This window comes from Poecilia formosa, unplaced genomic scaffold, assembly GCF_000485575.1.
Source record: "Poecilia formosa unplaced genomic scaffold, Poecilia_formosa-5.1.2 Scaffold27, whole genome shotgun sequence".
Classification (NCBI taxonomy): Eukaryota; Metazoa; Chordata; class Actinopteri; order Cyprinodontiformes; family Poeciliidae; genus Poecilia; species Poecilia formosa.
The window spans coordinates 2,976,882-3,003,309 of NW_006799966.1; the positions used below are offsets into that span (position 1 = coordinate 2,976,882).

At 38.2% G+C, this 26,428-nt stretch overlaps 1 protein-coding gene across 20 annotated transcripts; it reads right to left on the minus strand.

The window, feature by feature from the left end:
* Window positions 1-888: 888 nt before the first annotated feature.
* Window positions 889-26,292, minus strand: dtna (dystrobrevin, alpha). Of its 20 annotated transcripts, none has more exons than XM_016669750.1 (24): window positions 26,034-26,292; window positions 19,727-19,794; window positions 18,548-18,628; window positions 18,243-18,456; window positions 17,995-18,080; window positions 17,361-17,521; window positions 16,699-16,804; window positions 16,056-16,222; window positions 15,772-15,896; window positions 14,935-14,943; window positions 14,559-14,642; window positions 14,283-14,351; window positions 10,727-10,822; window positions 8,939-9,020; window positions 8,537-8,631; window positions 7,349-7,462; window positions 7,079-7,175; window positions 5,979-6,005; window positions 4,453-4,612; window positions 4,282-4,371; window positions 4,113-4,209; window positions 3,870-3,987; window positions 3,752-3,790; window positions 889-3,393 (listed from the first exon to the last, which is right to left on the minus strand). In XM_016669750.1, the coding sequence occupies exons 2-23, from the start codon at window positions 19,791-19,793 to the stop codon at window positions 3,773-3,775; spliced, it is 2,163 nt and encodes a 720-aa protein (XP_016525236.1). In that variant the 5' UTR covers window position 19,794; window positions 26,034-26,292; the 3' UTR covers window positions 889-3,393; window positions 3,752-3,772. The 20 variants fall into 20 exon arrangements, with proteins under 20 accessions (XP_016525236.1, XP_016525233.1, XP_016525235.1 ...); XM_016669747.1 differs by having other exon boundaries at window positions 4,113-4,212; window positions 26,034-26,291; XM_016669749.1 differs by lacking the exon at window positions 26,034-26,292 and adding an exon at window positions 25,880-26,010 and having other exon boundaries at window positions 4,113-4,212.
* Window positions 26,293-26,428: the final 136 nt, after the last annotated feature.

The window sequence follows — 26,428 nt, forward strand, 5'->3', positions numbered from 1 at the left end:
CATTTTTTTTTATTAACTTTTGATGATTGAAATTGAAATCTTGGTCATGAAAAATAAACTTTATAAAAAAAGTGCAACTGCTTTTCTACAGTGCAGGGCCCAGTGTAGTGCATTATAACTCTATTTTAAGGAAATCATTGCAACGCATAAAAGTTATACTTTGAGTTAAAAAGAGAGAGAAAAATACTGTAAAAGAATCGGCCATTGAAACAACTGCACTTCTCCTATGTCAGCATTGGATGGCAGTATTGCACTTGAACGTGGAAAGGAACTGTTATGCCTGATTTACAACTGGCAAAGTGGAGACTACGTGGAAAGGTTAAACAATGATCACACAATGAGAAAGATAATGAAGTAATAGGGATAAGTATTTGTTGAGGGCAAAAAAAATATATATATAAACTGTATTCACTTCTGTAAAAGCTGCAAATGGGAAATATGATAAGGCCAAAAATGTTAATTGTACATTTTATTACTGCCCAAGTCATGAAGATAACAACTCGGTATATTCACAGAGCTATGAGATTCTGTTTCAGATGACTGCATTTATGTTTCCTCACATGGTGAGTCTTGGTGATGAATTATAGACAATAGGCTGAGGGTAGCCAACGGTGCATTTATGACAGATAATAAATGTGCAGAGTCAAACCGAGCCAATTGAAGTGTGCCATTCTGAAATGGAAAAGAAGAAAGGAGAGTTCATAGGCAAAAATTTTGATATTGTGTCAACACTTTATTATGCATCACCACCATGCAAAAATCACTGCTATGAACTTGCTTGAAAGTTAAAAGAAAAAAGAAAAAAAATCAAGCTAGCTATATTTCACACATTTATGGTTTTAAATGGGCTTGCCATTTTTCCTAAGGTGGCAGGGCAAAGTTTTTTTTACATGCACACTCACAAAGACTGTGTTGGTGTGCAAGCCACGTGGAGGTTTGTGGGAGTAATGACATTGACTCAGAGAGAGGGAGTAATCTATGATTAGTACTTGGTTAAATTTGTTGACCTAATAGTGCTGCATTAATTTGTCTGCCTCTTGTAGTATCTCCATCTACAGTGCAATTCTCTGTGAAAACACTAACTTTTCTAAGATTTTTTTACAAACTGGTTTGGATTGCTTCATTGATTTGTGCTGGTACAACTGACACCTTTAAGTGTTTGTTTTGACAAGGTACTATGTCAGCTTGAGAGCTGTGCAAGTGCAGCTCTCAGTCAGCTGACTGAGCTTTCTAAAGCTTCCGAAACCCAACTAATACCAACCATAAGACCTTAAATCTCTAGCAAGTTGAAGGGGAGAAAATGTGGATGAAGGACAGCAGACGATTTGGTAAACAAATGGCTTGGGATTTTTCAGATCCCATGCTGGGAACTGTTATCCCTTTGAAGTTAACCTGAAAATCAATCAACACATGAACAATGTAAAAAATATTAGGTCTCCAGGACTCTAACCTGGCTGAAAATAGATTCCATTTTTTTACAGAGTTCAAATTATTTCGAACAGTATAGTAAAATAAAGACTCTATAGAGCGGCAGGCGTAAAGCAAGAATGACTACACTACTAAAAGGAATGTGCAGTCCTGGACACATGACTTGCGTTATTAGACAGGTTTCTGTCTTGATCAAATACACAAAGTTAATTTGTGTTATCTTGGAAGCTTCCTGTGAGATAATCATCTGTGTTTGTTACCAAACTGCAAACACAATAAAATTTCAACCACATCTGAACTATGTTCAACCTTCCAACAGTAGCTGGTTTTTAAGCTTTCACTCATTTAAATTCTGGTTTGTACGTCACTAAAAATAATTTGAGTTTATAGTGAATAAAGTACAATTCAATTTCCTTGGCTGCAAAAGAAAACTTAACATAAATATTTGATTCGATTCTAACCAGTTTGAAGATACTTAAGGGCACCCAAAGAATTCTCTTGTAATTTCCATTTCTACCATTTGAACAAGTGTTTGCCATTTGCTAAAAAAAACTTTAACTGTGACCTTGTGCTCTGGTAATTTCGCACTGATAATAATCTGGGTCTGGATTGACAACAGATAATGAATACAAGGTAAAGCACATCATGCCCCATATGTTGCTGTGGGATCTATTATGTTGTAAGTATCCAAGTCCCTGGAGTACAATCCTAAACTCTTTGAAATACCAGGACAGTTCGAATAAAACTTTGCTAGCTTTTGCTAAATGGGTCACCATTGGGTCTTCCGGTAGTGAGACGATCCAAAACACAAGGCTAAGTCCACACAGAAATGGTTCACCAGAACCAAACTCAACCTTGTTCAAACGTCCATCTCCTTACAAGACCTCATTCTTTCAGAGAAACGGTTGGTAAGAAAAACAGAGGAGTGAAAGATAAGGCCACAGATGCTCGATAAATGAGACATTGTGCAAAGAGGAATGGTAATAGATGCATTAGAGGCCAAAATTATGTAACAAGTGATTTTGTTCAAAACGATTACTTCCTAACTTGGAATTTCTTTTCCATAGAATAAATATATCCAAATTAACAATCTGTTGTTGTTTTATTTTCAATTGTTTTAATGTGAGAATATATATATATATTTTAAATAAAATCCAGATTTATTAGAATACATGTTAACATCTTCACCAGCGATTAAATGTAAAGGGGACTGTATTTGCAGAACCACACTGGGGTTTCTTTGAGGTTAAGCTCAACCAGCATCAGTGTAGTTATGCTTTGGCATATAGGCTAGATGCTGCATTGTCAAGTACTGTAGAAGAACTGCAATGGGAGGTCAAACAAGACAGCTAAGGCAGTGTGCATCATTGTTACTGATTCACCATCTAAAACATTTACATAATCCACCTGTTTAAAAAAAAAAAAAAAAACTAAACACACAAAAAGAACAGAAATAAATTTACAAGTAGCAACAGTAAGAAATGTATGAAATAGTGCTAAATTTGTTCACATGTCTCGACCAGAATAATAGATAAAAAATATTTCAGATGTTAGCAGTTTATACCATTATGCACTCTTGTGTTATGACTTAAAAATCAGGTGAGAAATTTACATGTAGGCTTGGCTCTTTGTGTCCAAAAACATGAGATTTTGAAAGAAAGAGGTTCACCACCTTGTACTTACAGTGTACGGTTTCTAAACAACTAAAGAAGAAAACTAAACAAAAGTTTGGAAATAACCGTGTTTTTATGGCACCTGTGGTGTAATAGAAAGCTCAGCAGTTAATCTCTTCACACCAGCTCACAGTATTACCTTAAATATGTGCTTGGATAAAAAATATATCTTTACATAAATGTAGCATTTCTATGGTTGGATTTAGCGCAGATTTAATTCTTCATGTCTTCAATGCTGCATGTCTTCAGCCCAGTGTTGCTTCTTCCAGTGTCTTCTACTATTGTTGCTTACCTGTAGAGAAATGAAAACATGTCGCAAAAGCATGTTGATGGTGTTTAAGATAACTTAGATGCATCTAAATAGAAAGTATTCCTAATCTCTTGGAGGAAATGGTTGCTATGCAACAAGAGTAGTGGAAAAATCAGAATTTTTTTTTTTTTTTTCTCCCACTTCTGTCTTCTGTGGTCCTCAGACGGAAACAAAATTTAAGCTTAGTATATAAAAACATGGCCACTTTCAAATGTACCACTCACTGCAGTGGAAACGGTCCTTTTTTGGGTAGAAAGATTAAACATTCTTTTAAGTTCCAGACCTCTGACAACATAAAGTTTAGCACTTCAATCTGATGAAGTCTTTCCACACAACTTACCAGTCATCTGGGCTTCCCCAATCACTGCTCCATTGTCACCTGGACAACCGAAAAACAAAGAGCCGGTTAAAACAAACTTAGCAATCCAAAGCCAAAATTATCTAAAGCCTGAACTTACCAAGCACGTTTTGTCCGTCTCTTGTCTGTGCTTTACCAGCTCCTCCAACTTGAGCTCCTCCTCTAGTTGCTGGTCAAGACTGTTTTCAAAACTTTCTTCTTCTGCAGCTCTAGCAGGTCTGATACAAGAGCAACAAAAAATAAGTCTCACCTTGAGCAACTTCAACAATGAACAATGAACTCATGCATGGACACTTGATATAAAGATTCTTCAGCCGGTATAGCTACTGTATCTGATAAATACCTTGGTTTATAAGTGAAGTAAAAATCTGAGGAAGTTGGAGCCATTAGGTCACACTGTCCAAAGTCGGAATCCAAGAGGCTCTCTGTCTCACTACCACCTTCTGTGGAACGAAGCAGATTTTAAAAACTGCTGTTTGGAAATCAATCGTTTCTATCCCATTTACTTCTACCTGAATTAAGCTCCTTCACAAGTGATGACATAGTGTTGGTTATGGAGTCGGCAGCAATGAGAAGGTCGTTCCTCAAATTTCTCCTTGGACCTTTAAAAAAAATTCCAAAATTGTTTTAAAAGTGACAGCACAGAGCATTCAAGGGACAAAATGAAGGCTGTGCCGTGTTACCCTGAGCGAAGGCCTCCTGAACATCCCCTCCCACGCCCATGAGTGAGTCCTGAGGTGTGTGAGTCGGAGTGGTGCCAGCAGAGTCCGAGTGGATCGGCGTGGGGATCGGCCGGCTGATGGTGTGGCTGGGAGAAGAGCGTGGAGAGCCGGGACCCTGAGTCTGCAGAGCATACAGGGTGTTTCAAAGCTGTGGCACGGAGCTTAAAGAAAACTGGTTTAATCGCAACATAGTCACAGGAAGACCTTTAATAATAATAATAATAAAAAAAAAAGCAACACAAAGTATTGTTCAACAATTCTCCTTGTGGTTTTATTCATTTAAGGTTTTTGAAAAGCAAGAACCAAAGCAAATATCACACATGCAAGATATGTGAAGCAGTAAAGATGCATTTACTATTAGGTCAGACCAAAAATATTTACATCTGATTATTTATTTATTTATTTATTTTTGCTAGGATTAGCACAAAACCATAATTGTGAAGTGGAAGGAGAATTATGAAGATTTTTTTTTTCTTTTGCAAAAAGCCTGAAAAGCGAGACATTCATATGAGATCACTCCATTTTTCTCTGATATGCTCATATAAATGTCAGTGCAAACAAGGTGCCTTCAAAGTTACCTAATCATTAAATAGAATCCACCTTTACATTATCCCATCTCAAGCAGCTGTACCACGAAGGCCACTGAAGTTTGTTAGAAAATATTATTGAACGAGCTGCATCATCAGTACCAAGGAACCAGCAGACAGGTGAGAAATAAAGTTTAGGAGAAATGAATAGCAGGGTTAGGTTATAAAACAATATGTCAAGCTCCCAGCATCTCAGAAAATGTGTTAATCCATTACTTGAAGGTGCTTACTCTGGAGGAGCTGCAGAGAAACCCCAGCTCAGATGGGAAAATATAATAGGTCATTTGTCAAGCCATCCACAAATGTAGAAAAAAAAACAAACAAAACAAAAAAAACTTAAAAAGTAGTTTGTAAAGTATTCCACAATGCATATAGGGGGTCACAGCAAACCTATGGAAGAAAGTGCCCTGGTCATGAGTACAAAGTTGAACACTTTAGCTTACATGCATTAAGCAAAGTGGTGAAAAACTAACACCCTGAGCACCATCATCCCATGTGCGTAACTGCGGGAACGCTGTAGCAGCTACAGTAGAACCATTTACATATGAAAGGTATTCCTGTGTTAGAATGGCTCAATCAGAGATCTGACTCAAATGCGTTTGAGAGTTTGTGGCAAGAGTCAACGTTCATGTTCACAGATGCTCTTCAAAGTACGGGCTCTCTGGGGATTTACTTTATAGGGTTTTTTTTTCCCCCCTTCTGCTTTACAAATTGGTCTATCACATAGCATCAACTTAAATACACTGAAGTTAGCAACATAAAAAGATAAAAACCTTTTATGCCTAGACTCAGATAAATTACGGAACTACTTTGCGTGAAGCAAAACTAAACCAATCAAAACATCAGGGCAGAAATGTATCCATCACATACAGGCATCCAGGCAATACTTTTTCCACTTACACTTGCTTGTTTTCGTTCTTCTTCTAGCTAAAAAAAAAAGAAGAAAGAAACAACAATAATTGAAAGTTTATAAAACACTAATTAGATCTTAAAAAAATAATTTGATCTGTTTTTCCACAAAGTTGTGGCCAGCATGTGGCTTCCTCATGCAAGTTTAATGAATTAACATTGATCCGTTAAGGCTAATTAGATTGATATCCTCTCCACTGAAGCCAGAGCAGGGAGCGGTTTATGTGGGCTCCTTGAAGAGCTCCAGCACTCTTGCGGGAAGAAACCAAACCACGGATTGTTAGAACGAAGGTTGTTATATATTGTCATGCAAAGTTTGACGGTTTGTAACACGCAACTCATTATCAAATGTTACGCTTTCGAGAAAATTCTGTCTTGGTGCAGAGAGTTAACATAATATGGCTCAATGTGAGCATATGAATTGTATTTGTTGAAGGTATCTGTTGGAGATTTTTTTTTTTTTTTACATCACATTGATTTTTTGGGATGCTGGAAGTTCAACTAATATCCAAAGTTTGGGGAAATTGTAATAAAAGGCAACATGATCATTCGTGACAGTTCTCAAAACCTACTTCACTAGAGTAAATAAATAAATAAAGCTAACACCCACACACACACAATATCAGCATCTAGATTCAATCTGCAATAAACTTTACTGTGAAATTACAATAGGTATTTCCGCAGTGGTCAGGCTTTAACAAATACAAATACAAATGTGAAAAACAAATACTGTGATGGTACAAAAAAAAAAAAGAAAAACAATAACTGGCCCATACTTGTACAGTGCTTTAGCTTGTCCAGAGGACTCCAAAGCACTTTACACTACATTCAGTCATTCACAAATACATTTTGGATGGGAGAGCCTATATATTCTGGGAATATTTCTTTTTTTCTTAAAAGGTTGTCCATGCTTTTCCAGACATGGAAGATCCTCTTACCACAACTTGCACAGGAACTCAGCACTTGAGTTAAAAAAAAGACACAGGATACAGTTTGTACTCCTCCAGTGAACACAAAGTCACCTAAACTGCATTCTGTTTTTGGCCACACTGCAGTGCTCTCAAATAGATGACAGGCAACATCTGTAGTACCTTGAGAAGCATCATTAGCTGCTCCAGCTGCACCATGAGCTCCCTGCGACTCTCCTGCAGAGTAGACATTCTTTGTTCGAGCTCATCTTTGCGTTGCCTAACAAAAGACACGAGTTGTGAGAAAACATGATGTTCGATCAATAGGAGTGAAAAGACGACATCTGCAGATGCCGACGCATCCTCTTAATTTACATTCTGTACATGGTTTCTTTAGCGTCCTCAGCAGAACTGTGCCTCTCTTGCAAGCGCTGGTTTGACTGAAAAAGTTACCTGAGAAGTCGCAGCTCAGCGAGCAGGGTGGGGTTCTGTTGGCCCCTGTCTGGTGGCGGCTGGGAAGCCTCCTCATGCTGAAGACGCAGCCTCTGGATTTCCTGCAGGATTTCTCTGCGGTCGGCACAAACGCAACGCTTTTTTATTTTCTGTTCTGAAGGAGCACAATGTGCATTTTGTCTCTGTGCTGAACACTTTTTAAAAGCTCTACAATGTGACTGAACAAGTGTGTTTTACTTTTCATCACTAGGGGGCAGCAGAAACATTTGGTAACAATGTAATCTTTTAGCTGTTTGGAGATATCCAAAAGCTGCACAGAGCTGCTTAACAATGTTCATATTCTACTTGCTTTGGATCTGGATGCAGGGGAGGTTGATCAAGAAAGTTTTTCTTTTTTTTTCGCCAGATGAAAGATTTAGTTATGTCTGTAAATATTTTAAACACAGACTAAAACAGCAACATTCCAGGTTTATGACCTGCAAACACCATCTAACATCATCACAAAGATTGGCTAAGAATAAAGTGTTCCAGACAGCCTTGTTGGCCAAGTATTAGTCTCCTAAATATACAGCAGCAGAAAATGTTTCATTATTTATACCTGACCTTTTTCCCATATTCTCGTTTAAAAGCATCACACAGCTCATATACGTCATTCATTTGTAATGTGAAAACCCTATACATATTGTAAGTGATTAGCTTAATATAGCATAAAAATCATTTCCATTGTTTTTCAAAGAGGATACATAATAATAATAATAAAAAAAACCCCACTCAACCTTTAAGTTAAAACAGCAATCTATGTTGATCTGCAGCAGCTGAAGCAATATGGATGTGTAAATGTGACAATGTCCTTCTGACAGAATGTTTTTTTTTATTAGAAACAAAGAAAAACAAAAAAATAATAATTTTGCTATAAAGATCATCTATGCAAAAAGCATAAGTGAATTCCATGGAAGTCGACATGAAAGGTTGAAATTGCTCAAATTTATTACAAACAATAACATTCTTCGATGAAAGAGAAGGAGATTATTATCTAAGGAGAAAAATAATTTAAGGGTACTGAAGGTACTGTATGTACCACAGGGAAATATATATATATATATATATATATATATACACACATACACATCATTCAAATGATGTTTTGTAAGTATACTGACCAATTTGATAAACACAGTCATTTCTAACCTGTTTTTGCTCTCCAACTCTGCAATGAGCTGCCTCTGTTGTTTGTTGGCATCCAGAGAGTAGGGGAGGTCTATGGGGACCCTCTGCTGTTGAACCTGCAGGTCAAATCAAGCAAGAGACGCCACAGGAGGCACCTTTTACACGGGTGATGTCATCTTTTGACTCATGTCATATTTTAGACAAGACTGTAAAGCGTTAAGTCATCAGCAATACATCAAATCTACTCCGGTTTACTATAAAACGACCACCATGTCAGAAGAAAAGACTGAAAAACGGAGTAGCAGTGTACGTTAGCCCCTTTGAGTCATCAAGGCTATTTTTTTTTTTTTTTTGCGCCAGACAACATTTAAACAAGCTCTAATATTTGCGTGCAATAAACATCATATGTACGGTATATCTCACCACAGCATCAGCAGCCAGTCTAGCAGCATAGCGAGCAATGAGACTGTGCTCCTCATCTTGATGGTTACTGCTTTCCAGTAAACTGCTCAAGAGGAAAATAGAGAATCACAACATGACACAATTAATACTGCGGAGCTCTGCGCAGAAAAACGTGCAGAAGAAACAGGGAAGAGGATTGCTTTGCTTTACAGAGTCTGATTAGCTTGTTAGGCCAGCTCCACACAGTCCACAAAATGATTTTAGGGCATTCAAAAGACATGAAAAAGTAAGCATTTGAAGTATTATTTGAAAGTGCAGATGAGAACAAAGATTGCTTTGTGTTAGAAATTCCCCAGAGCAGAAAATGTGGTTTAACATTCACACGTACACATAGAAATACTTACGTACTTGCAGAAGTATTAATAGTTTTACGCATCTTGTCACGTTACAACCACAAACTGTAAAATGTGTTTCATTATATGAGGTAGTCGCTCATAACTGTTGAATGACGGGAAGAAAATGATACATGCTCTTCAGCATTATTTTCCAAATACAAATCTGAGAAGTGTGGAGCGCATTTATACTCATTCCCTCCAATATATTACTTTGTAAAACCACCTCTTGCTGCAATAACAGTTACAAATCTTTTAGAGTACATCTTTGCAGTTCAGAAATATTGCTTTTCTCCTGTTGAAGAGAAACATAATCGCAGTATGATCCTGCCACCAATATCTGCATGCTGTACTATAGAGTGATAAGTTTCATTATTAAAGAGAATTATGGATGTAGGAGAAAAAAGTAAATATTTCTCTAAGCAGCAATTTCCTTCCACATATTTGTGATACTCAAAAAGATTAAGTGGCAGATTTTAAATGTGATTTTTTTATAGTTTTCTTCCAGCAGCAGCTTTTGTTGCCCCTCTCCAACACAGGACGGGGGATTTGTAAATCTGGGCTAGCATTTGTCATGTCAACATATTCCTCCACCTAAGCTGTTTCTGCACTTCTTAACAGTTACCATGGGCCTCTTGAATGCTTCCTTGACTAATGTTCTGCTTGTGCAGCCTGCTGCTATAGCTAGAAGACAATGTCTTGGTAGCCTGCAGTTGTGCCACCTATCAAAACTCTACTTTATGTCTCCAAAACGTCAGTATGTTACATGCTGGGACATGTAACATATTTGGACTCCATACTTTCAGATTTTTATTTGAAAAATTAAAAATAAACAAATAAATAAATAAAAATTTGAAAATCATGGATGCTTACCCTGTCACTTCACAGGTGTGCCCTACTTTCTGTTAATTTATCACAACAGCTTTGTGTTTTATTTGACTAAATGTGCTATGGATTCTTTGGAAGGCACTGTACAGGCGCCATATATAAAACACTATGACACAAATAGGGCATCATACCAGAGAGAATATTTACAGTGTTATAATAAAAAACAGCGTGCACATAACTATTATTTAACAAATGCTTCAGTGACATGACGTTTTCCAGCCCAAACTCAAACTCACCAAAATTATTTACATGCTTTCTTGATCAATTGTCTTTCTTAGGCAATTGAATATGTAGTTAATTTAATGCGTTTTTTTTTTTTTTTTTTCTTTTTCCCTTTTCACAAACTTAATTCGGCAACAACTAATGAACCAGAAAGTTTGTTTGGCTCACTGATGACAGATAACAGAGATTTCAAACTGCTTGACATCATGCGTTGTTAGGAGTGTGACACGCTCAGAAGCACTTCAGGTTAAAAGCAAAGGCCGTGAGGTGAGAGGTCAGCAGAACAACACTTTGCCCACCGACTAACCATGATCTGGGGCTGTTTTGGAGCAGATTCACATAGAGGCCAATGAGAACATGCTCGTCAGCAAGTCTATCGGCAACGTCGAGGTTGTACTTTAACCTAGAACAGTGCAGGGTTTCACAAAACATAAAACATTATGTTACACAGGTGACAACAAGAGGGTGAGTGTGGGGAGGGGTGCAGAGTGGGGGGCTGGAGGAAACTTAGGCAGAAAAGCACACAACAAAGGAGGGGAGGAGAGTGGCTGAAAAACAACTATTCATGGATGACTAGAGATAAACAAGGCCATATTATATTTGGGAGAGCCACTCCTAATGGAGGCTAGGAGCACAATTAAAGACATGCCCGGTAACAGCAACAAAAAAAACGTCTAAAAGCTGAACTGCTATAGTCAAAAAAAATAAAAATAAAAACTAGACAATATATTGGTGAAATATGTCAAACATGCAGCCTTTTGATTTAGCTACTGAAGCTAACTGATTTTTTTTTTTAACAACTGCTTTATGAGCTACTACATGCAAGCTCCATTAGGTTGTCATTAGGAAGTTAGTCTTTTCAGATAACTATTGTTTTTAGTAAATATTTTCCTAAGCTCTTTTTCTATATTATTACTGTACAGTGATTAGAAATACATAATACAGGAGGTATTTGAAGCAAAAACCTGACTCTCTCCTCTAACCACCACGAAAAATCTCCTTGTTGGAAACTTTTACATTGGCCAAACAGCAGCTAATGTAACATCAGTAGAATCACACACACATGTCATGATGATCCCTAACTCTTAATGACTGCAAAAGTACTGTAGCTCAAAGTATCTCTTATGTAGATGATTTTATTTCAACAGCCAACATTAGAAATTCAAGAAAGTTTGTAAAATGCTCACATATGCATACATAGATAGGTACACTATGACCAACGCTTGGGGTAAAGGTCTTCAACATTACATTAGACTGAGCTAAAATAATATTTTCCCCTGATGATTTTTAGATTGTTAAACCACATAACAATGACCCTAAAGCCATGAAGTCAATGAGTTTTGGAAATGAATGCCTTCTGGTCTGTTCCAGCTTATAATACATCAGTGCGTGTGTCAGACCTTAACATCAGCTCCCAGACAGCAGTCTTTATCTAGAACAGCTTGAAACAGTCTCTTTAACAAAAACAAAAACCCAAGGATATATAAAAACAAGGTTCTATAACCTTTTCTTGTTAAGAAAATGTTGAACACTTTCCTCAATTGTACGACCCTAATGCTGATTCAGAAGAAAGGCAAACATGAGTCCAGACAGAACAAACCAGATACATCAAGCCAGGGTCGCAACTACATATTATTCAGGTGGATGCGAACACATAAATCGAGAGCAGCTGGTGGAGCTGAGGCTGACAATCTTTATTGTCAACCTTTATTCAGCTGACAATACTCTAAATCACGGGTCTTCAAATTCAGATCTCCAGGGCCTGTGTCCTGCAACTTTTAGATGCGTCTCTGTGTCAACACACCAGAGTCAAATAATGAGATCATTAACAGACTCTGGAGATAATTCAGCCATTTGACTCAGATGTGTTAGCCCAGGGACACATTTAAAAGTTGCAGAACACCAACACTTGAGACCTGGAGTTGAGAACCCCTACTCTAATTGTTCATCGTCAGGTCCCTTCAGAATTTCCTGTTAAGTAAATTAAGACATGTTTGTCTGTCTACGTTATATCGTCTGCATTAGGTATATAAAAAAACACTTGTCTTATTGGTTGTGTAATGTGATGTGGCTAAATGTTTCCCAAAGTCTGCATCTGGCTGCTTAATCAGCTTTTGATGTGTCCTGAAAGCCGTTATCTCCAGTAGGCATGTGTGCTGACTCAGACAAAGAACAGAAACATACAGAGAGAAAGGCAAAACCTGGAAGGAAAGCTTGGGCTTAACCTGAAAGGATTCAGTTCTATCCCATTGATCATTTGCTTCTGAATCAAATGAAAGGAAGCTCCAAGACATCCAAAAAGCATGGGCCACCAACTCCTTCAACAAGCCACCACAGACAGAACAGCCGTTCTGAGCAGAAAAGCCGATTTCTGTCCAGCGAAGAGGAAGATGGAGATTGAAACAAATAACGTCTTCTGAGCCAATATTTGAACCTAACTTTTCTTATTCCGTGTATACAATATTATACAATACTTTCCCTTCACATTTGGAAAACTCTTCCATTACAGTAGTATTTGTGGCTTTGCTTTTCTTTCTTTCTTTTTTTTTTTATTTTAAATCACTGATGAAAATGAGTGTTGGTATAATCAATTACGTTTAATGAATGAAGGCTTGTGTTATATTGAATGATGCGGTGCTGCCGCTTGTCCTAGTTGTTGCTGCACCCTATTGGTCAGCTGGCCAAAAGTAGGACATTTTTCCTCGTAGTAATAAAAACGACCAAACAGGCAGTCAGGAATTATTTATAGTTGGGGAAAACAGATAATCACGCATTTTAAGATCACTCAGTTTTAAAATTACAGTTGGCAAGCTGGTTGTCCTGCTGTTATAAACCTGAAGAAGTTAAGTAATTTATTAAATAGATACTTTAAACTTTTGCGCATTGTGAAATTATGTGATTTGGAAACCCTAATATTGCTTTGTTCTTTCACTTAATCGTCTGTTATTGTTTATCTTTAACTGGACCTAAACAAAATTGAAAATCAGTTTTACTTTAAGATAAAAAATAAAAATAAAAACTGGTCTTCATCTACAGAATGCCTTTAGTGGATGTTGAACATGTAATAGTAACATCATGTCTCAATATCCACAACATGTCACTCCTGTTAAGAGTTGAAACTCTGCCAAAGTACCAGAATTCCCTCACTGGGGAGTCACTGAACTCACTTCCTTTGGCTCAGTGTTAAGAAGCAAAGGCTTAAATTATAAGCAGCATTGTTAAAAGTCCTAGCTGGTTACTCGCTTTTACAAAATCAAGCAAATGCGCCAACTATCCTAATTTTTAAAATATTATTCATATTATTTGTCTTTCGTAAAGGTGTCTATAAGTTTGACTATTCTTCTTCTTCTCTCACACACAACAGGTGCAGTATCTTGGCGTTAACTATCAAAATGTCTGCACATTATAATCTATGCAGTCAAATGTTCTGCTCTGCTAATAGCCCAAGCAAAACAACACTTTACTCAACACTTTATCTTTGTGTTTTTTAGGGGTGAGCTATGGAAGGTAAAATAATCCCAGTCTTTTACATGCAGTTGCAGAGGAGCTCAAACGGTTTATAATTTAAAAATAAACTGTATTTTTTTTTTTTTTTTAATCTTTCAAAGCAACTGACAATGCAATTTGCAACGTCAACATATTAAGAGATAGTACTTAGTATTTCTTATTCCTGTGTGAATGTGCAGGGGGCTGATGGAAAATGATTTTCACGAAACACCCTCTTGAGAACAATTGAGTAAACCCCTCTGTGTTAAATGAACTGACGCCGTTTTGCTGACAGAGACGCTTTAGACTATGTCCTACATTTATGCTCTACATTAGTTTGCACATGCATCTGCAGCAGTAAGGCCTACGTCACTTACCCTTTCCCTTTTAACAGCTGTGGAGCAACCCCAAACCGAGACTTTTTTTGGCCAGCATCATTATTCTGGCTGTAAGGCAAGCCATTTACATTCAGCTTTAGGACCCACAACAAATAGAAATACACAAGTGTTTGCACACACAAACACACACAGTGTGGCAAATAAAGGAATGGACACAAAAGATTGTGTGGGTCACAGGGCCTTTAGGGAACGGGGCACACTGAAAAGATCTGTTGTAAAATCCAGGACAACCATTGTTGGCAGGATCATACTCACTTTTTGGTGGAGTAAGGGTTCCCTGATGTAGGCATGGAGTGGGACAGCGAGTAGTCGTTGGTTATATTTACTGGTCTTGGTGGCCTGCGTGAGAAATTAAAGTTATTTCTAATCCAGTCACAAGAAAGCAAACAGCAAACGATTGTTGGATCTTTAAAAGAATCCCGTTTTAAGTCTTGTAGATTTCCTTTTGACTATGTTTCTCTGATTTCCATTTCTATGCATGTACTGCGATATGACAACAAATATGGTTAGTTATGTGTCATGCATGAAAGGCATCAGCTGGCACAAGGTTGTGACTGTGAATGTCAGTAAATGATCTGACAGATAATGAGTGTGACGGGACAAAGTGAAAATGGAATTAACACAAACTCACCACGTGTCTCTAGTGTGAAGGAAGTAAAGAACAGAGAGAAGAACAATTTATTACAATCTGACCAGGTCAACAAAACAAGATTGAAGTTTTTGTCGTGGTTCAATACAGAAACGTTTGCGTTAAAGTTTTGACACCAGATTTTACATTATCTGGTAAGAATTGGAACCAGTTTGGTGACGAACACCGGATACCTGCCCCCAGCTTACAGCAGATTGAAACTGTTTGTCGAAGAAAATTTAATTTGAGGCATTGTACTTTGGACATAGTTTACATATAAATGAATAAATCCGGGTGGATTTTTCCCAAAATGTTGCGAAACACTTAATTTAATTGTGGGCAAAATGCATCAACTGACAGAGCAACTACTTGATCAGTAACACTACTATAGATGTGACCTTTGTCTGAAAGTTAAGAATTAGGAAGATACGAGCAAAACATGTAAAGGTAAATCAAAGAGCCTTGAATGCTTAGAATCGTTGTGTCTGTTTTCTACTTTTCAGAGGTTGCGCAACATTTTGATGAGAAAAATCTTAAGGTTTCTGACTGTGCTGAGGCCTTTTACTATCTGCCATTAGGTCGACTAATCAGATAAAAAGGTGGAAACAGTGTTACAGACTAGAACAATTAAACCGTATCGATCAAATGACCTTGGAGATTGTCTAGATTCATGATAGACTTTAAGGCACCTAAAGGATCATTATCAGTTAAGGGATAAAAATCAAACTGAAGTTAAAGACTGGGGAGCTCTCTGGCGTTGATCCAGTTTTAGAATTACTGTACAAGCGAATATTACTTAAAAAAAAACAAACAAAAAAAAAAACTAGGAATTGAACTTACACAACATGAGCGAGGTTGAGAGGTTTCTCTGGCATATCGGGGAACATGGGGTGCAGGGGCTCTCTGCTAGAGGCACAGCTCAGTGACTTACTGAGGACATGGGTTAACTTCTTAGCTGGGGATTTCTAGTAGAAAAACAGGTATCTTTTCAAAAAAACATGACATGAGCAGGGTGATATTGTCAAAAGAAGTGAAGCAGAACAAAAATAGCCTCACTGAATGGTTCAATGCAGACACACCTTCCTTAGCTAGCTCCTTCCCCTCCTCCCCTTTCCTTTCCTTACCCATGACGTATACTCCTTCATTTGGTGCTGGTTGCTATGGGAACCGCTGGCATGCCCCCTCCAGAAGCAGTCCTGACAGAGCTGGTAATTATGACATTGCTGGCAGCGGTAGCGGAAGCCCATCATACTCTCAGTATGGCAGTAGGAGCACTCGACCGGGTGAAACACTGCAGGGAGGAGAGGAGGAGCCAGACGCATGCACACACACGCACACAACCATGACAAAACACACAGACACACGCACACACAAAAATACAAAAAAAGATGAGACAATAATTGTGATATTTTGCACACCGCACAGAAAATAGGATTAATTTTTATTAATTTCAACAGAGATGCATGAAGACGCCGAGCGAGCTTTGTTGAATCCGTTCGGTTTAAGCAATTACACACATGGCACGGTGTGCATATGTGTGTGCCCATGACAAAGTGTCTCTACTGTTCACACGGAGGTTGCTTGTGATGATGACTCCATCGCAGATAAACACAAACATTCTTACTCATACAGTGCATGTAATGTCCCTGCAGTGTGTGCTTCACGGCGTGTTTGCTTGACTAATCATGCGACTGTGATGCAAAGCCGAACTTTAAATCTTCCTCAGGCCTGAGAGCTTCCCAGCTACGTTGCCGGAACGTTTCTTACCGTTCTCAACGTTGGCAAGCCGATGCATGAGAGGTAGCCACACCAAACACTGAGGGGGCGGGTCTGACATCAGCGTATCAAGGAATGTGTTGAGGGAGACCTTTTTCTGTTGACGTTCAGTGCAAAGGAGAGCAAAGGAATTATCTACAGCGTGTCAATGCTGACACAGCGCCTCGCAGGAGTATTCACAAGTAGTGAACTTTTCAAATTTCAAACATTGCAACTAAATGTCTTCCTGCAGGGGTTTAATGTGACGGACCAACATAGATTAGACCATAATTATGAAGTTCAACAAAAAGGATAAATGTCTATTTTTTATTCTCTTTTCCTATTAGAACTCTGACAGAGTTGTGTGCATTAGAATACATCCCTTTTTACTTTGATAGCACAAAATGAAATATAACACAAAACGCTAAACTGACAGGAGAACTATAATCAGAGAAGCAAACAAGAGGTCCATGGCTGATTACAAATGCATGCACCAAACTCCAGACAGTTCCTGTGTAAAAGTATTTGAAAGGCACATGCCAATTTCCTTCTTCTGATAAATTCTCCTCTAATCTGTTGGTTACATAAAATCGCAAATACACTGACAAAATGTGAAAACATTCAGTGGGTATGAATATGTTTGCAAGAAACAGTACATTAAGTGGTGAACGAACCCTTACCTGCTGAGTGAAGCATGCTCGTGCAGCTTGCTCAGTGTAGCCAAAAGAAGGTCCCTCAAACACGGCCATGGGCAATTTGAGAACCTCTCGCAGAAATTGGTCAAACTGCGAGTGCACCATTATTCCAGCAGAATCCGATATCTGCGAAAATATATCTGGAAACAATGAGGGGGAAACAGAATATTAATTAATTCAACTAATTGTCAGTTGCCGCTGCAGTTGGCTAATTACAGAATCATACAATACAATTATCCCACTTGGGTCTGTAAACAAATCAAAGTAAAGCAGTTATAATGATACACCCACCCCTCTCATTTTCTCTTACAAGCTGCAACTCCCACAGATTTTGTGCATTATGTAATAAAGCCTAAGACATGACAAAATGAATAATGACTTCTGTTGAACACACGGAGAAGGAAAGTAACGCAAAAACTGCACACTAAACAGACAGAGATGTGGAAAGTGCAACTAGAAAAAAACAAAATAAACAAACTTGTGTTAATAATTCTAAAACAGCACATTACTGACACCATGAACTCTTTATAAATTCATTATGTTAATTTATTACTGGAAAAATGGATGATTATAATATCATTTTTCACAATTACAAGTACTATGATTTTCTTACATCTTAATTTATCCAGAATTTTCCCTCCGCAGATCGAGGCAAGCGCCATCTTCACAACAAAGACAGATATCTTGCCATGGCCTTCCCTAAAATAAACATAAAATACAAAAATTGAATCATAATAATTTCGTCATATGAAGTGACAAAACAGAGTGAAATTTGGAGAACAGTTTCTGATGCACTTCCTTTGCTGAAGGAATTTGAAATTGGACTTTGACAGCTGGACTGTCACGTGACTTTTTACTCACGGGTCGTAGGCGGCCAGCAGGAAGTTGAGTAGCAGGCCGACGGACTGCTCCACGTTGATCTGGTGAGTGGTTGGCATTCGCTTGTTAAGTTGGAAGAACAAGGTGGAAAGTACCACTTCCAGACGAGCCACAGCCAGCTCACAATTGAGATCCATGGTGTTCAGACCATTTTCTCGGAAAGCCTCAATGACGTTCCAAATATCAACCAAATGCACTGGAAACAGAACCGTGAGGAAAGAGCCGTATTTGTTGGCAGCTAGCATGGGATAAGGTTAAATGTTAAATGTGTTCTACGTCAGACTCACGGTTGCATTTCTTCTGCACAAATCGGAGTTTGCAGGCTGTTCTGTATGTTGATAATCGTATTGAGTCCAAATCCTGTGCCCCTGAAAAGGAGATGGTTTTATTTTTACAATGAAATTATAACTGAACTCATAATTCAGTGAGTTGAAGCTTCTCTGTGTGTAAATCATAGTCAGACCTAAAGCTGCTTAGCAAACAGTTCAATTAATTGAACTGTTGCATTAGACAAAGATAAAAAAAAATCCTTTCAAGCTCACTTCAGTTAAAGTCCTGCAAGCTGCTATTCTGCTTTTTTCTGCACCACATTAACTAAACATGCAGTTGAAAACTGAAATCCAGTAGATGTGAGCAATATCAAGCATCAGGTCATAAACTTCCTCTCCTCACTTACAAACCCAGGTGGGATCTGTACATGTAGTTTAAGACAAGGAGGAGGAGTAAATTCTGGTTTGCATGGCATGCCTTTAGCTTTAGGTATATGTTAGCATATCTAAGCTAATATGTAATAATTTCCTAAAACTTTTTTAAGTTGTAGTATGTGTATTTAATAAAATTGTTGTCATGTAGTTTGAGAATTAGAAGAAGGAACAACCTGTGGTTTGTACACATTTAGCATGTTTTGTAAATTTGCTCCCAGTTTTTACTTTGGAATAGATAAACTAGTAATTTCATGTTCTGAGGAATATTAATGTGCAAAACATAAAATAATTAATATGTGTGTTATTGGGCTCATCTTACAAACACTTTTTCAAACAATGCAATAGCTTTTGTAAGGACCACTATTATAATGTAGACATGCTTGGCATCTTGTTAGCGTAGAAACGAGCTTTCAATGCCTCTATTGAGTGAAATGACCTGATTAGGTTGTACCAGAGCCCCAGTACACTGAAATGATGAGCAAGTATAATTAATGGATGCATGCGATGCTACAATGACCCTTTAAAAAATGTCAAAAACACATACCCTACAATAACGAGCTATTTCACTCGGTACACACCATAATTATCTACATTACAATTTCAGAATTGGATCAAGACTGGTTGACATCAGCAAACACTTTTGATCTTCGTGATATTTGCCTTACTCAAAACATACAAAGAAAAAAAAAATTGCAGTTTTTACGGTCAGAGCATAAAACAGTCCACCATCCATCACAATGAACTGTGGCCCTGAGCACTTACTCATCTCGACATACAGCTGCCTTCTGTCTGCCATGTTGTCACCCCTCCACCCGCAATCTTCAATCATTCTGCTCAAAGGAAGAGAAAGTAATGCCAGAGTCATTACACTTTCAGCTTTACAGCATATGACTAAACAGTTGAACACTGAATAACCGTGATAATTTATTCACCATGGCACCTGTCTATGGGCGGGATATATTAGGCAACAAGTGAATATTGTGTCCTCAAGGCTGACGTGTTAAAGGGTCTAAATGTGGGCAAGCATAAGGACTTAAAAAGGAGCAAGCATGGGCTAAATTGTGATAGCAGGCTGACCGAGTCATTGCGTCTTCAAAATTGCTACTTTTGTGAGGCGTTCAGAGCGTGCAGTGAACATTATTAGCTACAACTGATCAAAGGAAGAAACGGTCGTGAAAGGACAACAGACAACAGGGTCACGGCGGTCAATGCTCATTCGCGGCCTAAGGGAGTGAAGGCCTGAACATGTGATCTGATCAAACAGATTAACCCATGTAAATCAAACTGCTCAAATAGTTAATGATGCTTTAGAAAGGTAGGTGTCAGAATAAACAGTGCTCTGCAGTTTGTTGCATATGCGGGGCTGCACACTAGTCAGGGTGCCCATGTTGGTCAAAATGTTATTCCTGCTTGAGTGACTGAGGGATATTGTTGACTGAGAGATATTGTTATTCACAACAGCAGATTCAATACTTACTCACCAAATAATAAATAAGATGGTGGCAATTCACTGTCCAAAATGTCAAGTGGAGATACATGACATTAATCTTCTTTAATTTTAGACAAAGAAAAGTAGCGTTTTACTCTTAACCGTCTACTGGTGGATTTCGATACAGATTCAGCAAAACATTGTGAAAAGCCTGGGTCCTGTTTCTAAATGCTGTAATGCACAAGGTATTCTGAGACCTTTCTCTTATAACCAGCATTAGGTTGAGCTACAGTAGCTCATTTATTGGACAGTGCCACATGGCCAAGCCTTCAATCCCCACATGCATCAGTGAACTTTAGCCACCACCAAGACTGTCTGTTCGCCATTGTCTACTGACACTGCAGACTGGGGATTCTGCACTGTAGTTGCGTTTGTGAAGATACTCCGACCTAGTATTCATGCCAATACAACCTGACCTTTGTTAAATGGTTTCAAATTCTTACCTTTCCTTAATTTCTTGTTATTCTAACACATAAACTTCAAGAACAAAATATTCGCTTGCTGTCTAAAATGTACAACTTAACAGTTGCCATGAGAGGTCAGGTCATTGATATTTTGCTCATTAAGCTGTGCTTGATTAATGTTCTATCACAGAGTCGAATCAACTGAACTAAAAATCAGCACAGTAAGCAAATCTCCAAGATCTTCTGATATATACAGAAGATCCATATCTGGCAAGTTGCATATAACATCAATCCCAGACCTTTAGGAGTTTAGTTTAGTCTTTGACTCAACAGCAAGCTGGAGTGCCAACTCCTTATTGACTTGACAAGCATTAAAGCAATATAAAACTTTTTCAAGGGTATATACTGACAGATACATTATGTTTTTATTTTTCCTAAAGGCTCCACAGTCACTCTGTCTAATGCCTCCCTGAGCTTCTGCCCATATAGCTAATATCAAAACCCACCAGGTAAAAGCCCATAAAACACCATTTTCTAAAAGTTTTTTTTTTTTTTTTTTTTGCAATATTCATCTGTTAAAATTAACAGTTTTGGATGCTTAACTTTGGATGCGCTTAACTCTTTTTTTTTTTCTTTTTTTTTTTAATACAATTAAACTACACAAATGCTCTTGATGCATTGACTTTTTAGTTTTGCCAGGAGTTGTGGCATACATGGCAGGATAAAGTTGTTCCATTCAAAGGGGCTGAAATAGTTCGACAGCTCCATCTGCTCCACAGACCTACAGTAAGTAAACAGATCTTACAATCTGACCCTCACAAGCATTTTAAGGAAATCTGCTCCTGAAATAAGTCTCACAACAATGCCCATCAGAAATGATTAAAAGTTAGACAGGAACATGACTTTGAAACGGAGCAGAGCTGCAGAGAGAGTGCTCCCACCAAGGCTCATTGCACACTGTCCGAGGCAATCTAATACACCTAGTCATGTGGTTTGTTGCCATGGCAGCAAAGATCCCAGTTGCTCTGTACATAAACACACACGCATAACACCTCCCACAGCACACCAAAAAAAAAAAAAAAGTTTTGCAGAAAAAAGTTTTTAAACGTCTTTTGTATAAAATCGTTAGACAAGCTGAGAGCACAGTTGCTCTAGTAAGTTGAAGAAACACTTTTTTTTCTGCAAGACAATCTGTCAGCTTTGCTGCTTTAAATTTCTTTAACAGACTCGGGTAAGCTTAAATATTGTACTGTGAAGACTCACAGAAATCAGAAAATGGTTTCACCCATTAATAACTTTCAGTAAAAATAGCATTACTTCAAGGTGACGTGGTATTGAAGCAAAAGATTTAATCATGATCCAATGGCAATATGCAGACAATGGCAATACTGTTTTCAAAAATATTACAAGCTTTTAATACAATGACAGGATCGAATAAATAAAAAACATTCATTATGTAGTTTTAAGCTGCTTAATGTACAGAATACTACAACCTTTGATAATGTTGCCATTTATACATTACCAGGGGGGAGTATGGCAAACTATTGATGTGTTAGTTACAGTTACTCCAAGACGAACATTATCAGCCCTTGACACCACAGGAGGGTATGTCAGAAAACCATTAGCTAACTTGGAACAAATCATATGTTCATATCAAATACTCTAATTTAGCAAGGGCATTGTTTGGAGACATTACTCTTCCTTCTCCTATAAGGGGTGAGTGTAGTAGGCATTTTCTCAGGCTACCGACCAACATTGAGCAGCAACAGGTGGAGAATGAGCCATTTATTCTTAAGTTATGCTTGATAAAGCGAGAAACTCTGGTTACTTCAGTGCTGTATTAACCAGTGAACTGCACTGTACCAGTGAACTGTATTGAAAGGACTTTAAACAGCAGGAATGGTAAAATTGTTTTCTGTTTTCTTTTTTTTTCTTTGGATAAAATGGAGCTCTATGCAGGACTAAGTAGTTTAGACACATTTCTAAAAGTGTACTTCATAGCCCTGGTAAAATGCCATGTTTCTGTGATGTAAGCTAAATTATTTTGACACTTTCTACTGTCTGTAATGTGACATTTATCTTGTACAATCTTACAGATGAACATTAATATCCTTTCCCCCCCATCATATATTGAGCGCCAGTTATGGGACCTTCTGTCATTTGCTTTCAGCCTTGGAAATATCTGAGATAGATACAATCTATTGGTAGAGACGATATAAAAACCAGCACAGAAAATACAATTTGTTTATCAGTGAGAGGGAAGATAGCCAGCATAGCTTTCACAAGCCACTGTAGCCATTTTTCTTTATCTTTGCAAAGTGAGATTATTACAAAGCCAAGTCTTCCTCCTTCCAACAGTTGTCCATAATATGAGCAAGTGGCACAACAAAACCTTGACCATGTGGATGGGCCTAGCTGAAGATATCTGAATTTAGAAGCTGTAAGCATACAGCATGTGCCGTCTCTATCTTTAAATACAAATGAGAAGACCTCGCATTCTTGAACAGCTTTTCTGGCTCTCTAGTTGCACAGCCCAATCCTCATTCCTGGCATCTGCCCAGCAAACATTACTCTTTTGCCGTGGCACTGTCATTCTGTCACTATTTGAAAATAAGTGCCTTTAAAAATGAGTTGTCTCATGCCATTATGAAAGCAGGGATGGGCATATAGGGTTGCACTGCCAGGCAGTCTCAGGGGAATGACCTGTGCTATTTTTTAATGGTGTACAGTATTAGTGATGGGCAAATGTCAAGGCAACAACAAAAATAAAGACTTTTTTTTTTAATGTTTTTATGTTTTAATCTGTCTCTGCTGCCATTTAGTAAAACACTGCAGACAGGACCAATGAGTTGTGTCCTCTTTGGTGAACTTTGGAACCTCCAGCAATGGAGCATTTTTAAAAGACATTTATCATTGTATTTTGGTAAAAAATAAAATAAAAAAATAATAAAATAAACATCCTAAAAATAAGTTCTGAAACATAAATAAATTGCAACAGGCATTTCCATTGGCTTTCAAAGCAGATGACTAACCGAAATAGCAAAAAGATTCCTTTGAATAATGCGGTGTGGAACAGAAAACCCCACCATATATGGATCACACAGATTGGTGGCATAAGTCAAATGCATTTGTGACAGCTTAAAGGTTAACAATGATGCCACTGTGGCATCACTGTAACAGTGGCATCATTGTGGCAATGATGCCACTGTCACAGTGGCATCAGCATTTTGATATCTGTGCATGAAAATGCTGAGCATTTTTGATGCACAGATATTTTATGCAGGAAACATGGGTGAGCTGCATGGAAGTGTATAAGTATGGATCATAAACAATCATTGTTGAAACCACATTTTGAAACCACACTTCCATAGTTAAGCAACCAGAATCTCAGTACGTAGCTTTGGGACACGGACAGAGATGAATCTCTGATTACACAATGCCAGGAAAGATAGTAGAAGCAGGCAGTAAATAGCCAAACCACAAGGTGCCTGCAAAAGCACTGATGCCTTTAAGATTGTTGGTTAAGAGCATACATTTTATTGGTAACGAAAAACTTTCTTTTACAGATAATTAGCTGTAGCAGCATTTTTCTTCTCTCTGTGTATGTGAGCCAAATAAAAGAGAAATCACCTGACTGTAGATGCCTATTGAATATTTAAGCTTCCATTTAAACCAGCATTAACCTGAAGTTACATTTTAGTGCCCAGCAACATCTTGATCTGTGGAAACTAACTGCGGTGGGAGTTATGGTGATTTAATTAGGACGCTGCAGTTAAATGCTCATGAATAAAGCATAGACTGGTTATGTGGAGAAAGGTGAGAAATGCACAACCATGGCTAGATAAGACAAAAAAATAAATAAATAAATAAAAACTATGGAGACATACAACTCGAGCATAAATTCCAATGTCTACCTTAATGTTGCTCTAATTTTAGCATTTGAATTAAAATTTTTGTCACTAGAGACCAATACTAAGACTGTCTGGGCTCACCACAAAGCGCTTATAAATCTCTCTGTAAGATACCGGTTTGATAAGTCCCCAAAACACTGCACTTAGACAACATTTCTAAAGTCGTCATCATCCTCACTGGATACATTTGAGCATAGATCATCAGTATAGGAACTAAAATTTGAATTGAAGATCATCATTCTTTTGCCACTTTTAGCTACAGTCTCAACTAAAGTGTCCTCACTTCTTTCCTTTAGTTTTTTTTTAACATATATCTTGATTTTAGACAAGGAAATCAATACAAGCATTGTGAACTACAATTCTGGGCCAACTTGTAAAAAAAAATGATGCAAGGCCTTTGAACACAAACACTAAAGTTTCAATCCAGTCTGTCGGTCTCCAGACACTATGGCAGCTGTTACCACTGAGTGAGCAGAGTTATTTTTACATCACGAGACTGTAAACTATTCCAGCATCCAAATCCTACCCCCCTGACAGGAATAAAAAAGCTGCAATGGGGACTTAAGGTTAATTAGCTCTTGTGCTCTGGTGCTGTAGAAAAAGGCTGTTTAGCTGAAGATACAAGCTTTCTCTGCAGGCTGCGTACCAGGCAGTGATGGAGCCGTGATGGAGGTGTCGTCTCCCCATAATCACCATGGTTTCAGTTGCAAAAGGGCAAAAACTTTAGGACTCAGAGGGCAGATACAAATTTATGGCTGCTGAGGCTGTAATTCAGTTCACGAGAGTTTTTTGCTTGAATAAAAAGCAGAATGGTTAAACATGTGTATTCTTGCCCAGCTATGTGATATGATACATATTAATTTGCATTTCAATCACAAGCTTCAAAGGAGAGTCACTCCTGTGAATACACTGAGGCATGTTGTGTTTCGCTTTGTAAAATTACGACTAAAATCCATTACAAACAATACATGCAACATGTACCTGGACAGGGGGAATGGCAACAGGCACCTTAAAGAACATGCTCTACTCAAGCATCACCTGTCCCTGCTTTAGAGTAATCTGTGTGGTCTTGATGCTGACAGAAAAATGAACAAGTAAATAAAAATCTCACCTCTTTTGATCCGGTCAATCTCGTTTTTACTGCTCAAACTTGACAAACTAATTTCACCAAGAGTAACAAAGTAGGTTAAGGTCGCTTCTCTGTTTTGCAGCCTGCCTCCACCAGGAGAAGCAGCTGCAGCAGCGCACTTTGCACAGAGACTTACCAGAATTTATTTCGAGGCATGTCCTGCACCGTGACTGCCGTCCACCCGGGGAATCCGTCGCGCCCTGCGGAGTAATCACGACTTCTTTGGCGTGGGGTGCTGCATCACGGCGCAAAGTAGCCGTTGTTATCGCGCCGCTCTCCTGCAACGCTTGTGTTGTTGTGGAAATTTTCGTGCAGCAGCGCTCTGGCTGAGCTGAGCAGAACAAGGCAGCCTCCGGTATGACGTAATGCGGAATCTCTTCACATGCGCCAGTGTGGCGGCACAGGGGTTAAAGACTGATGCAAACACAGAAAATAAAATAAAATAAAAATAATAATAATCTAAAAAAAAAAAAAAAAAAAAAAAAAAAAAAAAAAAAACTGGCGACACAAGAGAAGAATTACACCATCGAA